The sequence below is a fragment of the Myxocyprinus asiaticus genome, chromosome 14, assembly GCF_019703515.2.
Source record: "Myxocyprinus asiaticus isolate MX2 ecotype Aquarium Trade chromosome 14, UBuf_Myxa_2, whole genome shotgun sequence".
Classification (NCBI taxonomy): Eukaryota; Metazoa; Chordata; class Actinopteri; order Cypriniformes; family Catostomidae; genus Myxocyprinus; species Myxocyprinus asiaticus.
The window spans coordinates 8,026,717-8,051,262 of NC_059357.1; the positions used below are offsets into that span (position 1 = coordinate 8,026,717).

The 24,546-nt window shown below is 38.7% G+C and overlaps 2 protein-coding genes across 3 annotated transcripts in view; both read left to right on the forward strand.

Annotated features, from left to right (window-relative positions):
- Positions 1-156: 156 nt before the first annotated feature.
- Positions 157-6,711, forward strand: kpna2 (karyopherin alpha 2 (RAG cohort 1, importin alpha 1)). Its single transcript, XM_051717163.1, has 11 exons — positions 157-309; positions 479-589; positions 680-820; positions 905-990; positions 1,093-1,361; positions 1,446-1,540; positions 3,395-3,658; positions 3,745-3,978; positions 5,138-5,320; positions 5,422-5,571; positions 6,484-6,711. Exons 2-11 carry the CDS (start codon positions 524-526, stop codon positions 6,571-6,573), a joined length of 1,578 nt encoding a protein of 525 aa, XP_051573123.1. The 5' UTR covers positions 157-309; positions 479-523; the 3' UTR covers positions 6,574-6,711.
- A 186-nt stretch (positions 6,712-6,897) lies between these two features.
- Positions 6,898-24,546, forward strand: part of smurf2 (SMAD specific E3 ubiquitin protein ligase 2) — a 100,522-nt gene continuing 82,873 nt past the window's right edge. For both annotated transcript variants that reach the window (XM_051717727.1, XM_051717728.1), the window contains exon 1: positions 6,898-7,326. In XM_051717727.1, coding sequence (XP_051573687.1) covers positions 7,275-7,326 — 52 coding nt within the window. In that variant the 5' untranslated portion in view covers positions 6,898-7,274. The remainder of the gene's footprint in view (positions 7,327-24,546) is intronic.

Below are 24,546 nucleotides of genomic sequence, written 5' to 3' on the forward strand. Positions count from 1 at the left end.
TTTTGAGATTTCGGTGTTCCCCCATTCAAGTAGATAGGAACTGCGCTGGAATGACTGGAAATAGCCCCCCGGGAGCGTTCCAAAGATGGCCGACATTGGACTGACTTGCTAGAAAGCGCTTGATGGCATCCTCCTCAAATCTCGCGTGAACACGTTTAGCACGTGCTCCATTCCAGTGGCGTGATTTTTCAAAACGGGCCAATGGCAGATTGCTTATGCTCGAACGGACCAATGAGAGTCTTCGAACCGGGAGTTTAAAGGTCTGTCTCATACTTCCACCGTCTGCCACAAGTTCTTTGGTTGGAAGAGGTAAGTTCGTTCTTTTATGATTCGTAAGGTTTTCGTAGTTTAATTTATATTTTAAAAAATATATTTTTTATATTAGTTGGTTTTGTTACGTCGGTATATCGTCTACCGATAACATATTGTCACACAGTTGTTGGTCCTCTTACAATTGTGTTGTTTTTCTGTATTTCAGGTTAATTATTTCGATATACTGTGATTAATAAAACATTTTATTAAAATGTCTGCTGCAAACGAGAACACTGCACGTCTCACTCAGTTCAAAAACAAAGGAAAAGACACGACTGTAAGTGACATGCACATGCTAGAACAAAAATGTTTACCAACGACTTCTATATGATGCATATTACAAAGGAGCGTGTCGCTTTTTGCGTAGGAACTCAGACGTCGAAGAATCGAAGTCAATGTTGAACTTCGTAAAGCGAAGAAGGACGAGCAGATTTTGAAGAGGAGAAACGTGAGCAGTCTACCAGATGAGGCCACATCTCCCCTTCAAGAGAAAAGCCAGAACTGCCAGGTATTTTGTGCAAGTTGATCCATTTTAGTGCATGATTTAGGAATTAATTACTATTGATAAAATGACCTGACTTTCTCCAATCAGGCTCAGCATTGGACGGTGGAAGAGATTGTAAATGGTGTGAACAACAACAATCTAGATGCTCAACTGCAGGCGACTCAAGCTGCCAGGTAATGATGGAAAAGTAACCCTATAAATGCACAGAATGTTTGTAATGGTATATAATTTCATTTACAATTTTGCATATGGTGATTCATGCTATTCCAATACAGGAAGCTGCTGTCAAGAGAAAGGCATCCACCGATTGACAGCATCATCAGTGCTGGTCTGATCCCCAAATTCGTAAGCTTCCTGGGCCTGGCAGACTCCCCGCCTGTACAGTTTGAGGCCGCCTGGGCTCTGACTAATATTGCATCTGGAACATCTGACCAGACCAGCGCTGTGGTGCAGGGAGGGGCTATCCCAGCATTCATCAGCCTCATCTCTTCTCCACATGCTCATATCAGTGAACAGGCAGTCTGGGCCCTTGGAAACATTGCTGGTGAGCATCTCTTGATGTGGATGGCATGCAATGATTGATCAACGTTGTTACATGAATATATGTTTTGTTCTCTTCTGTTTTTAGGTGATGGCTCTTCGTACAGAGATAAAGTCATTAAACACGGTGCTGTCGCACCCCTCATAGCTCTGCTTGCTGTATCTGACTTCTCTGTATTTGCTGTAAGTTTGAATTTGAACTGTGAAATAAATCCTTAATTCTTGAAAGGAATAGCTAACCCAAAATGGTAATTCTCTAAACATTTACTTCCCTTAATTCCATCTCAAACCTTTATTCAACTTTCGTTCTTCTGCAGAACACAAACGAAGATATTTTAATATAGATATGGGGTGTTTTTGTCCATACATACAAGTCAATGGGGTCCAACACTTTCTAGCTCCAAAAATGACATAAATGTAATCCATACAATTCGAGTGGCTTAATCTGTGTCTTCTGGAGCAATACGATCGGTTTTGGGTGAGAACAGACCAAAATGTAGCTCCTTTTTCACTATGCGTCTTGACATCTCCAGTCTCCTTGGTGCGGTCATGTTTTGAAGCTCGATTGCACTTCCTTGCGCTAAGCACATGCGTAGAGCGCTGTACGCTCTTTTGGTCGCACTTTTTTACGTTTTGGTCTGTTCTCACCCAAAAACGATCGTATCGCTCCAGAAGACATTGATTAAGCTACTCTAGTCTTATGGATTATATTTATGCTGCCTTTTTGGACCCTCTTTGACTTGCATTGTATGGAGTTAAACAAATCCTATCCACATCAATAGACTCTTCATTTGCGTTGTGTTCTGCAGAAGTCCCATGAGTTTGAGACGGCATGAGGGTGAGTAAATGATGAGAAATGATTACCTTTTTTGGTCAGTTACTCTTAAGTTGGGGGTTGTCAACCTTTTCTGACCCAGGAATCCGCTCAGCCAATCTAGGCATCCCAAAATGAAGTGGGTTTTTTTTTTTTTTTCTCTTTCAGCACTGTAAAATGACTTCATTAATAACATTCTCATTTAGCCCCATTTGTGTACTTTGCCATGTTCTGGACTTATTAGGTCACTATATTGTCCAACAGAAGCCATGTTTCCATCCAAGTTGCGAATTTAATGCATTAAAAAGACATAATATCGCAAAAACAATGTGCGACTAAAGACATGTTTCCATCCTATGTGTTCAAAAGAACAAAATCGTCACTTCTGGAGAAATTGTAGTCACTGTGACTTAATAAAATACTCGCGGTTTAAAGCACACAGTCAAAACTCTAAAGAACTTTGTCTCGTCTGGGAGTGACGGCATGTCACGATGTCATTGGAATGTCACGATGTCATTGGAGCACTATGTGTGTGCATTCCTCCTTTATGTCTTTGTGCAGCTCGATAATATATTTTTCGTCACCTACTCTTTGACACGGTTCAAATTTGTATACGACTTATTTACTCTGCAAACTTTATGCAGGCTTTTGATTTTTAGGATGACCACAGCAACATTTGAGATGCAATGCTGGTTAGTCCAGTTATGAATGAGTTATTCAGTCATCTTGCATTCCTAATAAATTCAGTGAGTTTATTCTGTAAATGTGTTTGACGTAGTTTAAGCATATTCTTATCGAATGAAAAATGTATTAACCAAGGGAGTGCATAGTTTTTTTTATTTTTTTATGCTCATTGGAGATTTTATTCGCATCTTGGTGTTTCCATTCAGCAGTTTTCATGCAATTTATCACAGAATGCACATAAAAATACGAAGACGGAAACCCGGCTAGAGAGAGTTACATGGTTAATTTTTCAAGAATTGTTACAACAGTCCATGGACCCCTGTATTTAGTGATTTGAATGGCTTGGCTTCACTTTTTGGCTCACAACAATTGTATTTATTAAATCCATTGTCACAAGGGTGAAATTTAATTTATTTTTTTATAATCTAAATCTTTGGTTCAGTACTAATTTGTTTTAAATTAAACTATTGAGCATGCTTTACCAGTAGGTGGCATCACAAATGTAAAAAATTGTCATGACCAGTCGGTTTCTTCTGCAGCCTGGTTACCTGAGGAATGTTACCTGGACATTGTCAAACCTGTGTCGCAATAAGAACCCTGGACCTCCTCTGGATGCGGTGAAACAGATCTTGCCAACTCTTATCCGCCTTCTGCATCATGAGGACAAGGAGGTACTGGCAGACACCTGCTGGGCTATCTCATACCTGACCGACGGGCCCAATGACCGAATCGAGGTGGTGGTGGATACTGGTGTGGTTCCTCGACTTGTGCAGCTACTTGGATCAGGGGAACTCTCCATTTTGGTAAGAACACTATTTTCCGCAGGACCGGTCAGAAGTCTCAAACATTCTTGTTTGCATTACGTATTATTGTATTTTTCTATTTCCAGACTCCTACACTGCGTTCCATCGGTAACATTGTGACCGGTACAGATGAACAGACCCAGGCAGTGCTCAATGCTGGTGCTCTGTCCATGTTCCCTGCTCTCTTGCGCCACCAGAAGAACAACATTCAAAAGGAGGCCTCCTGGACCCTTTCCAACATTACAGCTGGCAGGGACTTTCAAATTCAGGAGGTCATCAATGCTGGCCTTGTACCTTACCTGGTGGAAGTTGTCAGGCGGGTATGTTGCCACAAGTAAACCTTGTAAAATGTACATAGAATTAGGGCTGAAACGATTAGTCGGCGTTATCGACAACAGACAATAAAAGTTTGTCAGCAATTTTCGTTGTTGAATAATCGTTTGATCTCAGTTAACGGAACTTGATCACAAACTCTAATGATGATGACGACGACCGTGAGAGCAGCACTGCAGCTCGCGCCTGATTGAGGAGAAAACGCAGCTCACGGTCCAGACGCACTCCAAACTTTCCAAACAGCTTTAGGTGATGTAGATCGTGAAGTATGAGGAAATTATAAGAAGCACTCTTGTTGTGAAATAAAGCAGAGCCGGAGCTGCCGTTCCGCTTTAGCAAAACTTGCATACCAGAGCATCTTTAAATGAAACACCCCGGCGTTATATCTTTAATGCATCCTTTATTAAAGTTCAAATAATAAGGAAGCAGGTCATGTAAATAAGTACAAACTCCGAAACTGGCATTTCTCTGTATGGTCAGCGGCACTTCTATGAGTCGTGTGAAGAAACCCGATCGAAGAAGGGAGAGATTGAAACTGCACTTGGCTGATGCAAACTCTGGCGCGTGGACGCTCGTCCCTCGCGCGCGCTTGCTGCAGCTAGATTATAACTTGATGGCTCGTGACATTGAATCAAAATATGCGTCACTGTTTCTTATCGGAAAGAAAATCTGCAATATGCAGCTCTATTAAGAAGAGACTTTTTTTATTTTTTTTTTTTTATTTTTTGTAAGTTAAAGCTGGGTCAATGTGAACAAAATAGTGAGAGAGGGTAGTCTTTGCCCATTTTACACAGCAACAAAAATAAGATTTTTTTATTTTTTCATTTTGGCTTGTTTTCCAATATAAATATCTAAAACAATGCACATTTACTTTGGGAGCTATACTGCAGAAGAAAAGTGTTATCTGGGAATGTTGAATATAATATGAAAAATGCAATATTTTTAATCACCTGAATAGTCTAATAATCGTTAGATTAGTCGATTATCAAAATTAGATGCAGCCCTACATAGAATGGGGTTGAAGGTTTCTTTGGTCATATTCCATGAGGATCCATTTACTTTGTTCATTGGGCTTATTTGAAGTTAACCATAAATGGGTAGATCTTCACTTGTAACCTTTTATTCTCATCTCCTACTTTCATGCAGGGTGACTTCAAGACCCAGAAGGAAGCTGTATGGGCAGTGACCAACTACACCAGTGGAGGCACAATAGAGCAAGTGATTTACCTTGTTCAGGCCAATGTACTGGAGCCCTTGTTGAATCTGCTCTCCACTAAGGACAGCAAGACTATTCTCGTCATATTGGATGCAATCAGCAATATCTTTTTGGTGAGATTTCGGAGGGTTTTGTAGTCTGAAGTTTCGTTTAATTTTAAAAGCTGCCATTTTAAACTACTTGGTCATCATGCTGTAATGCATATTATTTTTAGGCTGGTGAGAAGATTGGTGAGGTTGATAAGCTGGCTCTGATGATTGAGGAATGTGGCGGCCTGGACAAAATTGAAGCTCTGCAGAGCCATGAAAATGAAATGGTCTACAAAGCCTCCCTCAACCTTATTGAAAAGTACTTCTCAGGAGAGGTCAGTTGAACTTCTCAAAATAATAGGGTTTTCCAGTTTTGTATAGTGCTTATAATATAAATGATAAAAAAAAAATATATTATTTGCATATCAGTTAGATGTGGTACTGATAAGTTTTAGATATACGCCTCTTAAAGGAATAGTTTCCCCAAAAGTGAGAATTATCATTTACTCACCCTCATGCAATCCCAGATGTGGGTGACTGACTTTCTTCAGCTGAACACAAATGAAGATTTTTAGAAGATCTCCGCTCTGTAGGTCCATACAATGCAAGTGAATGGTGACCAAAAGATCCAAAAAGGAGATTAAGTCGGCATAAACTTAACCCATCAGACTCCAGTGGTTTAATCAATGTCTTCTGAAGTAATCCAGTTGGTTTGGGGTGAGAACAGACAAATATATCCTTGGCAATTATGATTTCAAGTTCGATGATTTTTTTATTTTGATTTTTTTTTGTGTAGTGTAATCAAGCTTGAAATCATGATTGTGCCTAGAGACTGCAATGACAAGATGTACAGTGAAAAAGGAGTTACACTTTTTTTTTGTCTGTTCACACAAAACAAACTGGATCGCTTCAGAAGACATTGATTAACACGGACAATGATTAAACCACTGGATTACTTTTATGCTGCCTTTGTGCTTTTTGGAGCTTTTGAAGTTCTGGTCACCATTCTCTTGCATTGCATGGAGCTAAAGAGCTGAGATTCTTCTTAAATCTTCGTTTTGTGTTCTGCAGAACATAGAAAGTCATACACATCTGAGATGGCATGAGGGTGAGTAAATAAGGGAATTTTCACTTTTGGGTGAACTATCCTTAAACACAGGCAGCCTTATGACTGCTTCAAAACATGTTTAGTGTGCTTTTGAAGTCATTATTTACCTAAATGTATACTTTATTTCACTAACTTGCAGGAGGAAGAGGATGAATGCGTCGCCCCCGAAGCTACAACTGATGGCTATGCGTTTCAGATTAATGAAAACCAAAGCACTTTCAATTTCTGATTGATTTTGTGTGATCTTCCTGTATGATTGTTCCTGCACACCACTTGTCTTGTTTGTGTCTTTTGTCTTCTGATGGGCCTTGTGTTCAGAGTTGTACATACTAAACTGTTTCTATTTTATCTGTTGTAATTAAAAGAAGAAAAAAAAGAAACTTGTCTTTTGTGTGTCAGCTTTATTGAAGTATTCCTGTAATAAACTGGGCAAATGAGTGTTCCCAATAACCATAAGTGATCTATCAGTGTAAGTAACAGCTCATATGAAGCTTCTTCAATAGCTCATGGGTCTGATGTCACTGTTTGGGCGGCAGATGCCAGACACCTACAAACCACATTTCCTCAACTGAGTCGCCTGCAGCGAGGCAACTTTCCCCCCAAGGTCTCCTTGGAATGGTAGCAGCAAGCGAGCGCCGCTCCTTTTATGAACATGCAGAGAACTTCAGGCGGGCTTTATAATCGGATCTATTTAGGGAACCTTATGCGGAGAGCTTGAGTTTTTACTTTCGCAGACGATAGAAAGACGAAGAGTGCGTTGAAGCCGCGCGAGTGTGTGTGTATGTAGACATGGCAGGGCTGTGCACATCCGGGCCACAGTACCGAGACTCCATTATTTTCTGTTCACTGTGAAACTGGACCGAAAAGCAACTCCATAAAACGCTCGGATCGTTTTTCTGACATCGTTATCCTGGGTAAAGGAAAAAGGACATGTCTAACCAAGGAGTTAGAAGAAATGGACCCGTGAAATTGCGTTTAACAGGTAAGAAATGTACGACATCGCACAGTTTCAGCCGAAACTGGCTAGCTGGCTAGTCAGCTATTGCTGTAAGCCATTGTGGGTTTTAAATCAACACGTTTTGTGCTTCTTTTTCAAAATGTTCCATTCTTTTTAACTAACGGTTTAGGAATGATTTGTTTTACATTATGACGCGCATACTGAAACCGGCGGCTCGTTCCAACATCGTAGCAATTTGTTTAGAATGTTAGGCAACGTCATAATGGAAGCGCGAACGCAACAATATATAACAAAAAAAAACTCTTTTGCGTTCATTGTTTACATAGTTTCCGCTAAGTTGCGTTGCGAGTATCTTTTAAGGAATTAAATGTAGGTAGCGTATTACATAATCCTCTGCAAAAGGACTTCAAATACTTTGGCGACTGACTCACTTAACAGTGTTTTCCTAACCGCCACCTTGTTGAAATACGTTTAGTACAGCCTAATAATTTCCGAAACGAAGTTTATTTTTACGTATAGCCCCAGATATAAATTATATTTCTAGAAATAGAAATCACATTTTTTTGATCGCATTCTGGCGTGAAATAGTAGACTGTGTTTAATCGCATTATTGTATTCAAAATGAACGCGCCATGTGCCAATACAAACAATTAAACTAATTACCACTTGTATTTAGCGGCGATTTATTGGATAAGTCCCTTATATAAAACGACTTCTGCGCAGTATCGATTATACACAAAACATTACTAGATTGCATTGTTAAAACTGAGGTTTGGCCCTGGATAACTTTGTGTTAATGCATTAAGAACATTTTCAGTATTTACAATTGAACCCTTGAAGCACAGGCTTCACATTGGGAAAAACGAATATGCTTCCAAGGTTCTGTTCATTTAGAAAGTCGTCGCTTTCTTAAAAAAAAAAAAAAAAAAAAAACTGCCATAATAATATTATATATTAATATTATTTTCCACCTTCAGTGAGTTACTTTTTTTTAACCAACATCAGTCCTGATCATAACTACCAAATAGTCATTAATTTTCGGATTTTAACCCTTTAAATGCCAGTTTATATAATGCCACTGTTTTTTTTTTTTTGTTTGTTTTTTTTAAATAAAAAAATAAATAAAAATTAGTTATTTTCCATATACTAAATGCTTAGAGGATTTTTTTTGGGGGGGGGGGATTATCACAGTCTGGGATATGTCAATGATTAGCAACAACATCGATTTTGATGCATTATTATATTTTGTGCAGTGTCAGATTAAAAAAAAAAAAACTAATACTCAGGACATTAGAGGACAAAAATATCCACATCAGTAAACTGCCATAAAAATATCATATATTAATTATTTTCCACTTTCGCTGACTTAGATTTTTTTAACCAACATCAGTCCTGATTATAATTACCAAATATTCATTAATTTTCAGGATTTTAACCCTTTAAATCCCAGTTTGTTTACACAATACCACTGTTGTTTTTTACACAGACACACACGCACATTTCTCAATACACACATACAAAACACACTCTGACATCCATACCAACATACCCACACAATTGTAGCTGCATCATTTATTCAGTTGGCCTGCAGTGCTCAATAATACAGCAAACAGAAAATAGGAAAAAAGCTTGTATATGCTCCATTGGCTAAACATGAGAAAAATGGCGCCACCTGGTGGAAAATATTAAAAATTTTAATTTTGAAGCCAGGGCTCTGGAATGAAAGCATAATATCATAGAATTCATGATTTTATGCTTTAATGGCACTGGGATCAAAAATTGCAGTTTTTGAGTTAACTATTTTCTGTACACAGTATATTATAGATGTATTTTAGTTTCTGAGGTTGAAATGTCAAAATAACCCCCAAAATACACACCTTTGGCAAAACGTATGCCATTGGCATTAACACAGCCAAAATTATTGAAAAAACAAAAATGAAAAAGAAAAAAATGTCCCAAAGGTCGCACAAGGGTTAAATGCATGATCGGGTCTTTAGTGACCGGGACCTCATTCCACTTCCTTTACCTCATCCATTTTTTGGAGCTGTGCCCCCACTTCGTTAGTATTACTCAACCTTTCTCTAATGAATCGTCTAAACATGGCAAATTGCACAAAAAAAATAAAAAAAAATAATTATTTACCAAAAGTGTATAGGGACTTTAGTGATAGTGTTGATATATACACTTATTATATTGTTTTTATTATTTCATATTCATTTAAGTTTACTATTACCAGGATATCTATTTCTTTGTTTATTACAAGACAAATGAGTGACAAATTCATACAAATTACTACTATATCATGTCGATTTTCTGCGCTATGGTGGTGAATTATCAATATAATTTATCAGTATACACATTCACTCACTGAGCACTTTATTAGGAACACTATGGTCCTAATAAAGTGCATGACGTGGTCTTCTGCTGTTGTAGCCCATCTGCCTCACGGTTCGATCGATGTGTTGTGCATTCTGAGATGCTGTTCTGCTCACTACAGAGGGGTTACCTGAGTTACCGTAGACTTTCTGTCAGCTCAAAACCAGTCTGGCCATTCTATGTTGGTAGGGTTAGGTTCTCATCAACAAGGCGTTTCCGTCCGCAGAACTGCCGCTCACTGAATGTTTTTTGTTTTTTGCACCATTCTGAGTAAATTCAAGAGACTGTTGTGCTTGAAAATCAGGAGATCAGCAGTTAAAGAAATACTCAAACCAGCCTGTCTGGCACCAACAATTATGCTATGGTCGAAATCACTGAGATCACATGTGAACATTAACTGAAGCTCCTGACCCGTATTTGCATGATTTTATGCATTGCAATGCTACCACACAATTGGCTGATTAGATAATCGCATGAATACAGGTGTTCCTTATAAAGTGCTCAGTGAGTGTACATATTATACATGTTGTTTGTTATTCAAGGTGGCGCTGTTGTTTCGGTGATTGGCTTGACATTGTTATTTGACAAAGAAGCAATGTGGAACTAAACTATAGGCCTGTTCGATTCCAGAAATGTTGTAATCGACTCTGATTCCGATTCCTGGTATCAGAATTGATGGAATTGATTCCAAGAGTCATTTTCTCGACTTTTTACCGATTTCGCCTACTGTAAAAACGTCAAGTGCTAGACTGAGAGGAGAAGTGTTACAGTCCATTGATCATTTAAACTTTAACCTACCGATTTACTGATATGAACTGGGGAGCTAACTCGCTGTTACTTAATCGTGCTCTGACTTCTCCTGGTTGCAGAGAGTGTTGTTACATTGGTGATGTTGTTATGTATGCCAGTTTTGATTATTCATCTAATCCAAAATAAAATACCTGTAGACCATCAGTCTGGCAAGCAGCTGTCTGATGTCTTGTGTGATTGCTTCATACAGATGAACAAACAGAGTGAATTTACTGATGGCTGACTGACTACAAAATGAGTTGGGGAAATGTTGATCGTTTAGCTGTGGGCATTTTATAATACTTTTGTCATTTGAATAAGTGCTGTTAAGACTTCTAGAATGTGTAGTTGTTTAGTGGTCGAGAAAAAAATTGTCATATCATGCCCATGAGCAGAGTCGATTCCGAAGCTTTGGAGTCAATTCTTGATTTCCAACGCCTCGGAATTAGAGTCGATTCTTTTGGAATCGTTTCCCAGTCCTAGTAAACTGTAAGTTGTACATCTGTTTAGACTCAATAATACCTGAGAAAATACATCTGTGTAACTTATGTGTAGCTTATGTGTTAAGTGTAGCTCAATATGCGTTTGACAGCCAGTTGAGTCTCATAAAATTGCGGAAGGAGTGAATCCCATTCTATCATTTGTTTCATCATCTCTTTGATAAATGAAAAATAAAACACCCCAAAATAACAGAATATATATATATATATATATATATATATGCTTTGACAATTTTACACTGTCTGGGTTTGTGATAGGTTTACAGTAAGTGCTGAGTCGCTAATGACCCGAGGGATGTAACAGTGTTTGGCAAAACACCAAAGCACTTTATGGTTAAATAAGCTATTATCCCTGCGCTGTTTGTTGGAATAAGGATACAACTTTCATAATGACTGATCTGCTGTCTTGTCATAGCTTTCCACTAGTTCCCTGCACTGTACTATACAAGATTAACCTAGTTGCATTACAGCCTAACTCCTTTTATTCCTGAATCAAGGCTTATTTTTGGTAGAAAGCGTTTTTTAGTCTCTGTGGCGATGACTTTACAGTTGCGGTAGTTCAAACTGAGTTTTGTACATCCCAAGCAGGCTATTCCAGTAACAATGTCATCAGTTCTGATTTGTAGGGCACCCCAGCAAGAAGGTTGATGATAGCTCACTCTGAAGGGCCTCAAAAGAGACCATTTACAACAATCCCATTATTGTCATCCGAGCCTACACAGTTGAATACAGAAATTTTCATATGGGTAATATACAGTATATCTACTGGTTGGATGAAGATGATGTAAAACTGGATGAGAATTATTTGGATTGGATGGAGATGCTATAAAATAGCCATTAAAAAATAATGTTGATTACTACAAACATTAATTTAGACTCATCCCTCCTTTTAAAAAACAACAAAGCTAAATCGAGGATACAGAGAGAAACTTAAAATGGAAGTGAATGGGGCCAATTTTGGATGGTTTGGAGGATACAGAAATGTGAACCTTATAATTGTATAAAAGCAGAATTATTCTGTTAAAACTAGTGTATCGTTGTTTTTGCGGGATTACAGGGTTTATAGCATTACGGTGTCATGACAACAAAGTTTTAAAATTGGATATAATTTTACAAAGAAAATGTAAGTGAGCGATTTTATCAGATTAAAATCATGTTAACACGCATATTGTCTATGACCTGTGGCTGTACTTTTGAAACAATAGCTGCTTCTCCACTATCGGGCCAGTGCGACCCAGGGGTATGAACTGGTCAGCCGGGGCCAATAGCCTCAGACCTTGAGACCAAAATCTATCTGCTTTCCCACCATCGGGCCAATAGCCCTACAGCATTGCCCTAAGACCTGGTCTTAATACGCCACACTGGTGCCAATGTCACACACCCCGCCCATTTCACAAGTAAGAGGGTAGCTCAAGCTGAGGTATCAGACTTTGGAGACTAGGTAGCCCTCGAAATGAACACGGATTTGTACTGTGCCCGCAATTTCTTCTTAATTTTTCCCGAACCTGTACTGTTGTGCACTGGATACACAACTTGGCAAGTTCGGCGAAAATATACTTAATCACGTCTTTGTTCGGCAGATGCCGTCGATATGACATTGCACATTTTCATCATCCCAAATATTCAGAAGAGCCCTGATTTCGTCTACTGACCGGTACTGACGATTTTCCATTCTCTGTTGACCTTTGAAATTGACCCTGCCTCAATGCCCAGTTGGCCTTCTTTGGCCCAAGGGTAATCGGCAGGCCAAAGGCCATTGGCCGTTGGTTCCAGGGAAGCCCGAGGAGTCAAAAGGAAGCCCTGGAATTGACAGTGGGAACGCAACTGGCCCTGGCACGCCCTCATTTGGCCCGATAGTGGAAACGCAGCTATTGAGTATTGTAACATTTACAGCTTGGCCCATTTGCTTCCATTGTAACACAGATTTTTGTTTTTTAAAAGTCGAAACAAGTCTAAATAAATTTTTGTGGTAATCAACATGATGCCACAAATGCTGTCGATTGAGCTTAACTTGTATGGAACCTGGAGTATTCCTTTAAAAAATGTGCGAAGTTGCTATATTGCTTGACCACAGTAAACAGCCTACAGTTATGCTAATGAAATATGAATTTTATTCTGAGCTGGCTATTTTTCCCATAGCTATCTATAACTATATTATCTATTAACATTGGCGTTTTTGTCATATTGCTGTTGGTGTCATTTTATAAAAGAAATTAGCCACTTGAGGACAGGTATTGTAGTTATTTTACCACGGTTTGCTGCACAGTGCGCCTAAGGACACCTCTTATCTAAGGTAAAATCGCTGTAATGCATGGGCCGTCCTGGCTAAATGCTTTAATGGAACATAAATACGTTTAAAAACACTGTGATATGTGATCTGTGTTCCCTGATATTTAACTTCACAAGAAGTAGGGCATATGGACCACAACTTCTGTATGAACTTCACTCGATGTAGGCCTGACCATTAGATTTACCCATTCAGGAGTATTTATGCTTTACTAATCTACTTGAAACAAAGTTGAGTACATTTTAGGCAGCAATTTTTGTTTCCTGAATCCTGTTGAAAGTTTGAAGAAGGTTTTGCAAACAGTAAAACCACTTTGGCTAGAACCATGGTTTTGCATCTTTCTGAACCCATCTTGGTCTTGTTACTGTTAATAGATTGCAACCTTTCTGCAGTAATGCTATAGGTCACATTTATTTGGTTTAAACAGTTTCCATACAAACCGCTAAACAAACGCTTGTGGACATTGTTTTGAATGAGCAAGGGAGATGGCAGCATCCATGTTTGAAGTACCTCTAGAATCAGCACTTCGACAAATTCTTTACACTCGTCAAGAGCAGCCAAATTAAATATTTAAACTCACACTGTGTCTGATAGAATGAAGACGACGACAATTAGGGCTGCATTCTGATGTGTACAGCAGCTGGCTAGCGTTCAATGTCTGTGTTTTTAATATTAATAAGCAGCTATAATTCATTGCTAATTAATAATACAATATGCAAGAATCAAGCAAAGGTCTCAGTGACGTTTTATGGTGCTGATGGCATCTGTGGAACGCAAATTTACAATAGGAATCGAACGGAATCCCCCGTCCTCTTTTTTTTCTTAAAGGGATAGTTCACCAAAAAACGAAAAATTCAAAAGTTGTACCAAACGTTTATGATTTTCTTTCTTTCTTGGACACAAAGAGAGAGAAAAGAGCAGCTCTGAGACTGCAAAATACATTATTTTTGTGTTCCATGGAAGAAAGAAAGTCATAGTGTTTTGGAACAACATGAGGGTGAGTAAATGTTAACAGAATTCTCATTTTTGGGTGAACTATCCCTTTAGCCTTCAAAGAAACTTTCTCTATGTCCAATGCTATACCAAAACCTGTGGTATGGATTTGTTGATCTACTATATGTTTTACTACGGCTCTTAAACCTTGTTTTTTCCATCTGGCCCATCTTTGCTGCCTTGTCCCCCAGGACCAACCTTGGGTTAAGTGTCTTGCTCCCGCTGGTAGAGCAGGATTGTAATCAGGATCTCTTCAGTTCTTTGGTTACCTCTAGTTAGGGCCCGAGCACTGATGGTGCAAGACCCTATTGTTCTTCTAGGCGTTTATTATTATTAAAAGAATTTTTTTCCCAATGAATCGCATTTTTGAGGGCCTAAACATACTCGAAAACTCATGAAACTTTGCACACGCATCAGAAGTGGCAAAAATTTACATCTGATATGGGTTTTAGAATTAGGTGTGACAAAATGGCTCGATAGCACAACCTACAAACTTTCAACGATGTGCGCTTTACGCTACGTTTCACCTACAAAAATCGTTACACATGTTTAACATGCCAATACCTACAAAAAAGTCTCTTGGACCCATGCCCTAAACTCAACAGGAAGTCAGCCATTTTGATTTTTCTCTTCAATTTTTGCTCAGTTTTTGCCATTTCCAGGCCTTGTACTTTAACGAACTCCTCCTAGAGATTTCATCAGATCTACTTCATATTTGGGTATTCTAATCTAAAGGCCTTGGCGATGCTAAATTGCAAAGCTTTTGAGTTTTCACTACACGGCGTGGCCGTGACGGTCTGACAAATTTCGATTTTCGCCATGAAACAGGAAGTTGTTATAACTCATACATACAATATCCAATCTGCCCCAAACTTCACATGTTTGATAATAGTCCCGGCCTGAGTACATCTACGTGCCAATATTCAGTTATAGTCATAGCGCCACCTACTGGCACCAACCAATTCCAGGTGTACTTTAACAAACTCCCCCCAGAGATTTAATCAGATCAACATTATATTTAGTCAGTCTTAATCTAAAGGCCTTGGTGATGTTAAATTGCAAAGCTTTTGAGTTTTCGTTGAAGGGAGTGTCCGTGGTGGCCTGACAAAGTTGGATATGAAACGAGTCTAAACATGCACGAAATCTCATGAAACTTTGCACACATCTCAAAAGTGGAGAAAATTTACATCTGATACTGGTTTTAGAATTAATTGTGGCAAAATGGTTCGATAGCGCCACGTACAAAATTTAAACGAAGCAGCCCTCATGCCACGTTTCATCTACACGTAACAAAATCGGTAGGCATATGTAACATGTCAACAGGTACAAAAAAGTCCCTTTGAACCATATCGTAAACCCAACAGGAAGTCAGCCATTGTGATTTTTCTCTTCAATTTTTGCTCAGTTTTTGCCATTTCCAGGCCTCGTACTTTAACGAACTCCTCCTAGAGATTAAATCAGATCAACATCATATTCTGTCAGTCTTATCTAAAGGCCTTTGCGATGCGAAATTGCGAAGCTTTTGAGTTTTCTTTGAACGGTGTGTCCGTGGCGGCCTGGCATAGTTCGATGTTTCGCCATGAAACAGGAAGTTGTTGTAACTCAAACATACAATGTCCAATCTGCCCCAAACTTCACATGTTTGATAACAGTCCCGGCCTGAATACACGTACATGCCAATATTAAGTTATAGTCATAGCGCCACCTACTGGCAACAGGAAGTGACATGTTTTGATGTATAGTTACAAAAGTCGTATTTGTTGTGAAGTAATAAGTGTCTTACCTCAGGAAAAATGAACTTTCCAGTCAGATGCAGCTGAAGTAGGCCGAATAAACTGCCCGAGAAAAACACATTGTCTTGTTTAAAAATCTGCTGTGATATAAGATTCTGTCAGGCTATATGTCAGTATCATTATTCTGATGTTATTCCCATATCTTTGATAAAATTTGTTGTGAAATAAAAAGGCTTTACCTCCTTAACTCTCCTGTCCTCTCAAAATTACATAGAAATACATGACCTGAAGAATGAAATACATTATAACATAAAAAGTGCTAAAAAGTATTACAATGTAATATTGCGAGGGCCCATTCATCTCTGCTTGCAGCTTTAATTGCAATTGAACTTGTAACATTTGCATTGTAAGTGGTGCTTTCTAAGGCATGCTTTTTCATCATAAAATGTTAAAATGTACTTATTTATTCACCATTTAGGCCTAGCAAAACAACTTTTTCTAAACACAAGGTTTTCCAAACATTTGGACAGACCTTTTTTTTCTTCAGCTTAAAGATACACAAGTTGCAGGCAAGGACTTCAGGGTAATAAGGATAAAACATTATTGTATCTACACAGCCCAAACAATCCAAAGAGTTCACCAGTATCCATCGCTTTTAGTATGACTCACTTCGGCATAATTTTCTGCCAAGGAAATGCCCTTCATCTCACTGTGAGAACTGTTGTCATGCAGAGGTTTTCTGTGTGAGTCAACCTGTGGTTTGGCATCCCCCTCGATATTTTCCTCTCTGTTTCTCTTGATGCTGTTATTCAGTCTTGTATCACAATTGTAGTTGTCCGGTCATGTTTTTACATTAATAGGGGCTTTTTTGTCTTAAAGTGTTATTGGGTCATTCCGTGTCAACTAAACTAGAGGTCCCCTGCTCAAAATTTTGTTTTTAATGATGTTTTTACAGATGAAAGATAAACATAAATGATGATGAAATCCAAAATATTCAATGCCATGGATCAAAATTAAAACTTTCACCTAAGAATTTGGAGCAAAACTAACCTTAGGCCACATCCACACTGATGCATTTTCATTTGAAAACACATCTTTTTCTCTACGTTTTGGCCTTCCGTCCACATGTCTTTGTGCTGTTGTGTGGACAGGAGAAAAAGAGAGATCTGAAAACGGTAACATATTTATCGTCATGTGACGCAGTCATGTGATCCATTCAACCCAAAACAATCAAGATGGCCACCCATTTGTAGTGCCGTTGTTTGATAGTGTTGTTAGAGATAAATGTTACTTTGTACAACCTTTACATTACATTCCTTCAAACACGATGGAAGTTTACTCGTAATTGCTGTCCAGCGACGGAACAAGAGGACAATTGCGTTCAGACCGTACATGGAACAGCGTTTTTTTTTTTGTTGTTGTTTTTTTCACATGCACAGTAAGGGGATTTAAGAGTTTTGTGTGTTTCAGTGTGGACAAGCAACCTTTTGAAATTGCTTGAAAACGGCAGTGTGGACGGAGAGGGTTTCGAAAATGAAAACGCTGTTTTCGGATATATCTGGATTAATGTGGACGTAGCCTTAGAAAGGTGGCAGTGTTATTATTTTTATTTTTACACAGAGATGGGTAGGTCCATTAATAAAATCAGTTGACTTTAGCACCCCTTGTTGTGTTATGTTCCAATAGTGTGAGTCCAAAAAAAGGGAGGAGACACTTTTTTGGAATGACAAAGGTGGAGTGCCTGTAACTTCAGAAGTATTAATATATCTTTATGTCCTGTTAGATTTTGGTTAGGAACAAATTTTATACGTTATGCATCTTTTTTAAAGCCCTGGTTCAGTCAAAATCTTTTTTCCTACAGCCTCCCCCCCCAACACATAGGAAATTCTCTGCCCCCTATATGTGTATATATATGTATATATATAGAGAGAGAGAGAGAGAGAGAGAGAGAGAGAGGTAGATAACAGCTGAGAAATGTGTTATTTAATAATTGCTGCAGTAATTTACTCAGTGCGCCTCTGTATATGTGCTTTGGGGCAAAACATATGCCAATAGGAAAACTTGACGCTGTCAGCAACAATAACTAAGAGAAGCGTAGCTTATAGATCTTCTCTCAACACCCACCCCCCACCCCCACCGCGTGCTGTGTGTGTGCTTGCTTGAGTGTGCGCGAGAGAGAATGCTACCATACAAGGCCATGAGAAAAGCAAAAATAATGCAAAAGTATAACGACTGATAAAAAAACTATATGATGATTATAATATAATGATTTTAAAATGTGCATTGCCTGCCATGTGGCAGGATTTTGCATAACGATAGAAACAATACTTAAAAATGCCTAGCGGTTGACACATCTACTGGAATATACTTTTAGTGATTATTGATGCAGAGCCCTGTAGCTGTTTGATGGTCTCATTATAAAGTGTTAACATGTCAACAAGGTATGCAGTTGTGCGAGAGTGGTTATGAAGTTGCAGAAATTGATCCTCATGCAGTTGTGCAAATGCGTATGCTCTTGTTGGTAGAGTGACATTTAATGAAGTTTTACATTTACCATGTTGTCAAGGTCATTTGACAGTTTATGTTGAGATTTTGCTTATATCTCCTTGAGTTAGACGAGGACACTGACATGCTGTCTTACTGGTATAGCGCATTTTATGTATCTTTGACAGCCTCAAAGCATATGTGGTTCCATGACCCCCTTGTGAACTCTGGCGCCCACCTAAGGGATAGGAACTGCTGCCCTATATGATTAAATCCCAGAGATATGGGGCTCTCATTTGCCGCTTTTCCACTTTCGGACTATTGTGAGCCATGGCTATCAACTGGTCAGCCGTGGCCAACAGCCTCGGACCTCTAGCTGCAAGACCAAAATCGATCTGCATTCCGACCATCAGGCCAATAGCCCCACAGCGTTGCCCTAAAACCCGCCCTTAATACACCGCCCTGTTGCCAACATCACACACCCCGCCCATTTCACAAGCAAGAGGGAAATTCAAGCTGAGACTCTGGAGACTAGCTAGCTCTCGAAATAAACACAGATTTGTATTGTGCCTGCAATTTCTTAAAAACTTTTTCCAGAACCTGTACCGTTGTGCACTGGATATACAACTTGGCAAGTTCAGTGAAAATATACTTAATTACATCTTCACTCGGCAGATGCCTCATCGATCTGACGTTGCACATTTTCATCAGCCCACATATTCAGAATAGCCCTGATGTCGTCTACTGACCAGTACTGACGATTCTCCATTGATCTGTTGTGGTAAGCTGGTAGTTAGATATGAAAAATTGGGAAATTAGTATCTTGGTGCTGAAACCTGTGGCCTGACTCAGCGAAACCGCCTTTGACATTGACCCCATCTCAATCCCCAGTTGGCCTTCTTTGACCCAAGGGTAATCGGCGGGCCAGGGTGCTTGGCCGTTGGCCCCGAGGAGGCATGATGAAGCCCCAGAACTGACAGTGGGAACACAACTGGCCCTGGCACGCACTAGCACACCCTCATTTGGCCCGATATTGGAAATGAGGCTAATGGGGCTCCATGCCTAAATTATTGCATTTTGCACATTTTAAATAGTCAAAAACCAAATATGGGTCAGATGGTATGAAGCTAGTTTTTCTTGGCTTCTGACAATTTTGGAAAAGTAGATTGTTAAAAAAACAATCAAAGTGGGAGAAAATGTTTCTTGTGGAAATCCATTTCATTTGGTTGCACTGAAGAATTCAGAGATAAAAAAGTTTTTTGATTCTGGCCTATATGGTTCCAGAGCTATTATTGAAAACGTAAATGTGCTAATGGATAAAATCAATTCTCACTCTTTTTATTTTTCATTCAATATCCTGTTTTTGAAATATTTCTCATAATGGACGTAACGTTTGGCGAACGCCATTTCATGTTGACTTTAATCATGTCACCATGAAATTGTTCTTCAGACTTCAATCATTAATGCAACTGTTATGTCGTCCGACATAAGATTTATCGTCTACAGCTGGATTTCAGACTTTGACTTCATTAAAGAGAATTTGGAGCAAAGTGTTTATTTGGCGATGTGAGACGATTGTCCTTGTCTTAAACTTGTCTAATTATGATGTAATAGTTAATGGAATGCCATAACAGTTTGGAAGTCATTGCAGCCATGTGGGGCTCCAGACGGAACGGCTGGTACAAACACCATGTTCAGCTACATATGGCTGCCGACTCGACTGCCAAATTTCCGAATTGCATTCTAGCAAAGAGTTTAAAGGGGCAGGGGGGAAAAAAACAACAAATCAAAAGCAGGCGAAAAGAGAGTGCAATAATTGCACGCCATTTGTAAACGTTTTTCTTCTCCGACTGAGAGCCCCTAGAATGATTGAAATTGTTCCACCAATTAATAGACTGAGACTGGATTTCCTGTTGGTTCAGCTGCTCTGCTGGAAGGCAGCGGCCAAGACTGTTCTACTTACAAACTGCTGCATCTGAACTGCAACAGCCAGATAAGCAAGACAGCTGCAATTGAAACGCAGACAGAGACCTTTTAAACAAGTATCTGAGAAGTGGGCTGCACTGGTCACTGTGCTATGCAATAGTTCAGACCAGGTGTTAAGATGTTAGAAGTGTTTGAGGTCTAATGCTGTTTGTTTTGCTTTTTAAAAGGAAAGGTTCACCCAAAAATTTTCATTCTGTAAATTATGGGGGAACTGTTACTTTAAACACTGACAGGCCAGATTGGTTGGGGAAATGCGATCCTAGAGCAGGAACTGGGTTGTGGTCCAATGCCAGCTGAGACAAGTCTGCGTATGACTTCCACCACATGTCTGGATGAAACGAAAACATTTGGCCAGACATTCCTCATTAGCACTCGTTAATTCTGTAGATCAAGGGCAGCTTTCAAGATATTTCAGATGGTTTTGAGGTCAAGCACAACTCTGTGATATATCGAATATTTATGATATATTCAAGAGTATGTTGCTGGCGATAGTAAATTAACCAACATCACAATTATCAAGATGATTTTAATTTGCGTTTTTATTCATAGAAAGTTTGTCGATTTTATTTGTTTTCGAAAGACTGTGGCAGTAAGTCGCAGATTAACGCGTTATAGGTTACGACTCAAGAATGAGAACTTTAAGGCTGATATTTTTGTGCCATTTCTGATTAAAACCTTATTAAAATGGCAAGAAAGTTGGGAAGCTTTTGTTTTGTACAAGTAAATGGGTGGGTGAGTAATTCTGTTGGTACTGTGTATTGGTATATTGGTGTATATACATGAAAATAAATAAAATACTTCTTTGTTGTATTGATTTAGTAAAAGACAGTGTGGAAAACGCCTTGGTTATTTTCATCTACATTTTATGTTTTACGTCCTGCATTTAAGATTTTGAATCTACTTTGAAACAAAGGCTGTTTAGTAAAAAAGCCTTTTAAGCCAATTAAGAGCAAATCGAATATTGTAAAAAAAAAAAACAAAGACTAAAAAAATCAATCTAGCCATCCAGCCTGTCTTTTTCATCTATCTATCTAGTGCATATTTATCAGCATACAACTTTTATATCCAAGTACTTGCTTCCACTTTCTGTCTTAATTCAAATTTGTTCCCTTTTTTGCTGTCCTCTCTGTCAGTATCTCTTCCTCTTTGCTTTTAAAGCATGACGCCATGCCATGCTAACTAGTATAAGCACTGTTAATCTAATTGTGTTTGTTTGACAGCAGAGATGTGATCTCTGCCTGATCTCTTAACCTGCTCAGCTTTGAATGTCTGCGTGTTTCTCATCTCTTATTCAGATCTACTGCTGTGTTTGACATCTTGTTAGTGATTTGTTGGGTCATGTTGACTTAATTTGCTATTGCAGCGGTTAACTTTTCTCCCGTTTGCATCTCACAATCAGGGCTGGGTGAAATAGCTGCAAAAATCATATCTCGATATTATCAGACAATATTGGATATACACTCACTGAGCACTTTATTAGGAACACTATGGTCCTAATAAAGTGCATGACGTGGTCTTCTGCTGTTGTAGCCCATGTGCCTCAAAGTTCGATGTGTTGTGCATTCTGAGATGCTATTCTGCTCACTATAATTGTACAGAGTGGTTATCTGAGTTACCATAGCATTTCTGTCAGGTCGAACCAGTCTGGCCATTCTCCGTTGAACTGTCTTATCAACAAGGCATTTCCGTCCGCAGAACTGCCACTCACTGGATGTTTTTTGTTTTTGACACCATTCGGAGTAAATTCTAGAGACTGTTGTGCATGAAAATCCCAGGAGATTTAGCAGTTACAGAAATACTCAAACCAGCCCATCTTGCACCAACAATCATGCCACGGTCGAAATCACTGAGATCAAATTTTTTCCCCATTCTGATGTTCGATGTGAACATTAACTGAAGCTCCTGACCAGTATCTGCATGACTTTATGCATTGCACTGCTGCCACATGATTACTGATTAGATAATCTGCTAGATAAGCAAAACAGGGTGTGCAAAAACTACAGGTTTACTCACTTTTTGGTGCCCAGTTGAATCGTAGCATAATGCAATACAATACTGTATCATTATTATTATGAGGATTTTATATGTTTTGTACAGTAGTAATACATTTTTGTTGTATTTAATTCACTTGGAGCTTTTATTTTGGCGGAAAGCTGAAAGTGCTGTTGTACTTCACCTTCACCTGGAGCTTTTATTTTGGCGGAACACTGAAATTGCAGGATGCTCATGTTGTGCATTACAAATCTGGTGAAATGCTGTCATCTCCTCCTCTTCTGTGATACCCTGTCCTGTTTTTAGGTTAATATAATAACTTGTAGCAGTTACAAATGTTTGGAATTGTGTGATTGTGAGATTTTGATGAATTGTGCAGCCCTGAAGATCGTGAAATTTGTCTAATGATGCGCTCTTTAGGAAGAGTAGTGGCTAAATAAAAAGCATACTACAATCATTGCGATAATATCATGAATATTCAATATATATAGCCCAGTCCTACTCAGAATCTGAATGGTGTAGTTGATTAATTTCTTTGGCCAGAGTAGTTTGCTTTACTCTGTCAGTGGAGCATTCAAAAATTTGACACACTTTAGTTAACTGATAGGACAGTCACCAAATAGACTTTTAGTGGATGTATGAAGTCAGTTCAACTCAAGTTCACACAGGTATCCTAGCAGAGTAACCACATGTCTGGTAGTTAGCATATGCTTTAATATATTGAGCTGTTGCACTCATGTTTTATTCATGTATTTGAATTATTGTTTTAGTCCAATTGAAATCAAACTTTTAAAGTGCATGTAATCGTACCAACTGAGTCTCACCTGTAAGACAGCAAACCTCATGTAAATCTTATTTCTCTGCTCTCCTAAACCTCTCACTTCATTCAGTGGAGCCAGAACAGGTCAGACGTGAACTTTATGATCTCAGGTGAACTCAGGGCCCCTCTACAGAACTACACACATCGGTGGTCTCATTTGGGAACAGATCTTAATGTTTACCTGCAGCTGCTCCAAGTGCACCTAGGCAGAAGTCCAGGCTTCCTGAGGTCTGTGCTGTTTAGTCTGAACTCACTACACTAGACCTTCCACCAGCAGTGCAGAACGGCTGCTTGTAGAAGCTTTTCCTCTTTCTTTAAGTGTTAAAAGTCTGGCTTATATGTCCCGGATCTTTTGGTTTCCCCACCACTTGTTAAAAACCATATAGCATAGGAGGGTTAAACGTAAAAATATTTCTCGTCACCACACATAATAGATAGCATTGTTGGTGTTTTTCATGAATAGGGTATGAATTGGTATCTCAGTTCTGCTTTTTTAAAGCAATATACAGCGTATCCACAATCATGGAAAATTTCTACATTTTAGGGAGGTTTAAAAGTGAATTTCCTGGCCTGGAAAAGACATGAAAAAAAAGGTCATAAGTCATGGAAATTTCTATAGTGAATATAGTTGTTTCTATCTCGGTTCTAAAATATTTCATTAGCTACAAACTGCTCTTTTTGATTGTAATTTCTTTAAAAATCCAGTTATCAGGAATGACTGAAAGAGTCATGGAAATTGATTGATCATACAGTTGGGGAACCCTGAATATTAGGCTAGTTTTAAACATATCAAATGTCTGTTGATTTCAGTTTAGTTTTATATTTCAAATTTTAAATTTACTTAATGCTTATTTGTAGAAAATAACGACAAGTCAGGGTTTTAAACTGTATTCAGATATGGCCTAAATTTTGGTAACAGGCAATAACCACAAACCTCATAAAAAATTGGAAATAAAAACAATTCACATATTAAGTTTGACCTCCTGAGGTGAACAATTTTATGAAGATTAACCACGTTTTTAAACTGACCATTTGTTGAAAAAATAAACAACATTTAGTACTTAAGACTTTCAAGCCCAAATGTGTACCCATGGAAAGTGCCTTTTTGTGGTTATTAATTTTGTCTTTTCACTTTTTAAACCATTATGCCATTATGAGAACAGCTAAATCATGTGACCTTTTGCACCATATAGAATTAAGCAATTTATTTTTTAAAGATGCTGTCGTTGCAGCAAAAGGAGGGTGTTGTTGGCGAGGGTGGGGTGGATTTAACCATTCAGTTCC

What these genes read in the sequence shown, in the direction of transcription:
- kpna2 (XM_051717163.1), top strand. Translation starts at nt 524, where the DNA reads ATGTCTGCTGCAAACGAGAACACTGCACGTCTCACTCAGTTCAAAAAC. An exon ending in CAGGCGACTCAAGCTGCCAG is followed by an intron (nt 991 to 1,092) that starts GTAATGATGGAA and finishes ATTCCAATACAG; the next exon opens with GAAGCTGCTGTCAAGAGAAA. An exon ending in CTGACTTCTCTGTATTTGCT is followed by an intron (nt 1,541 to 3,394) that starts GTAAGTTTGAAT and finishes TTTCTTCTGCAG; the next exon opens with CCTGGTTACCTGAGGAATGT.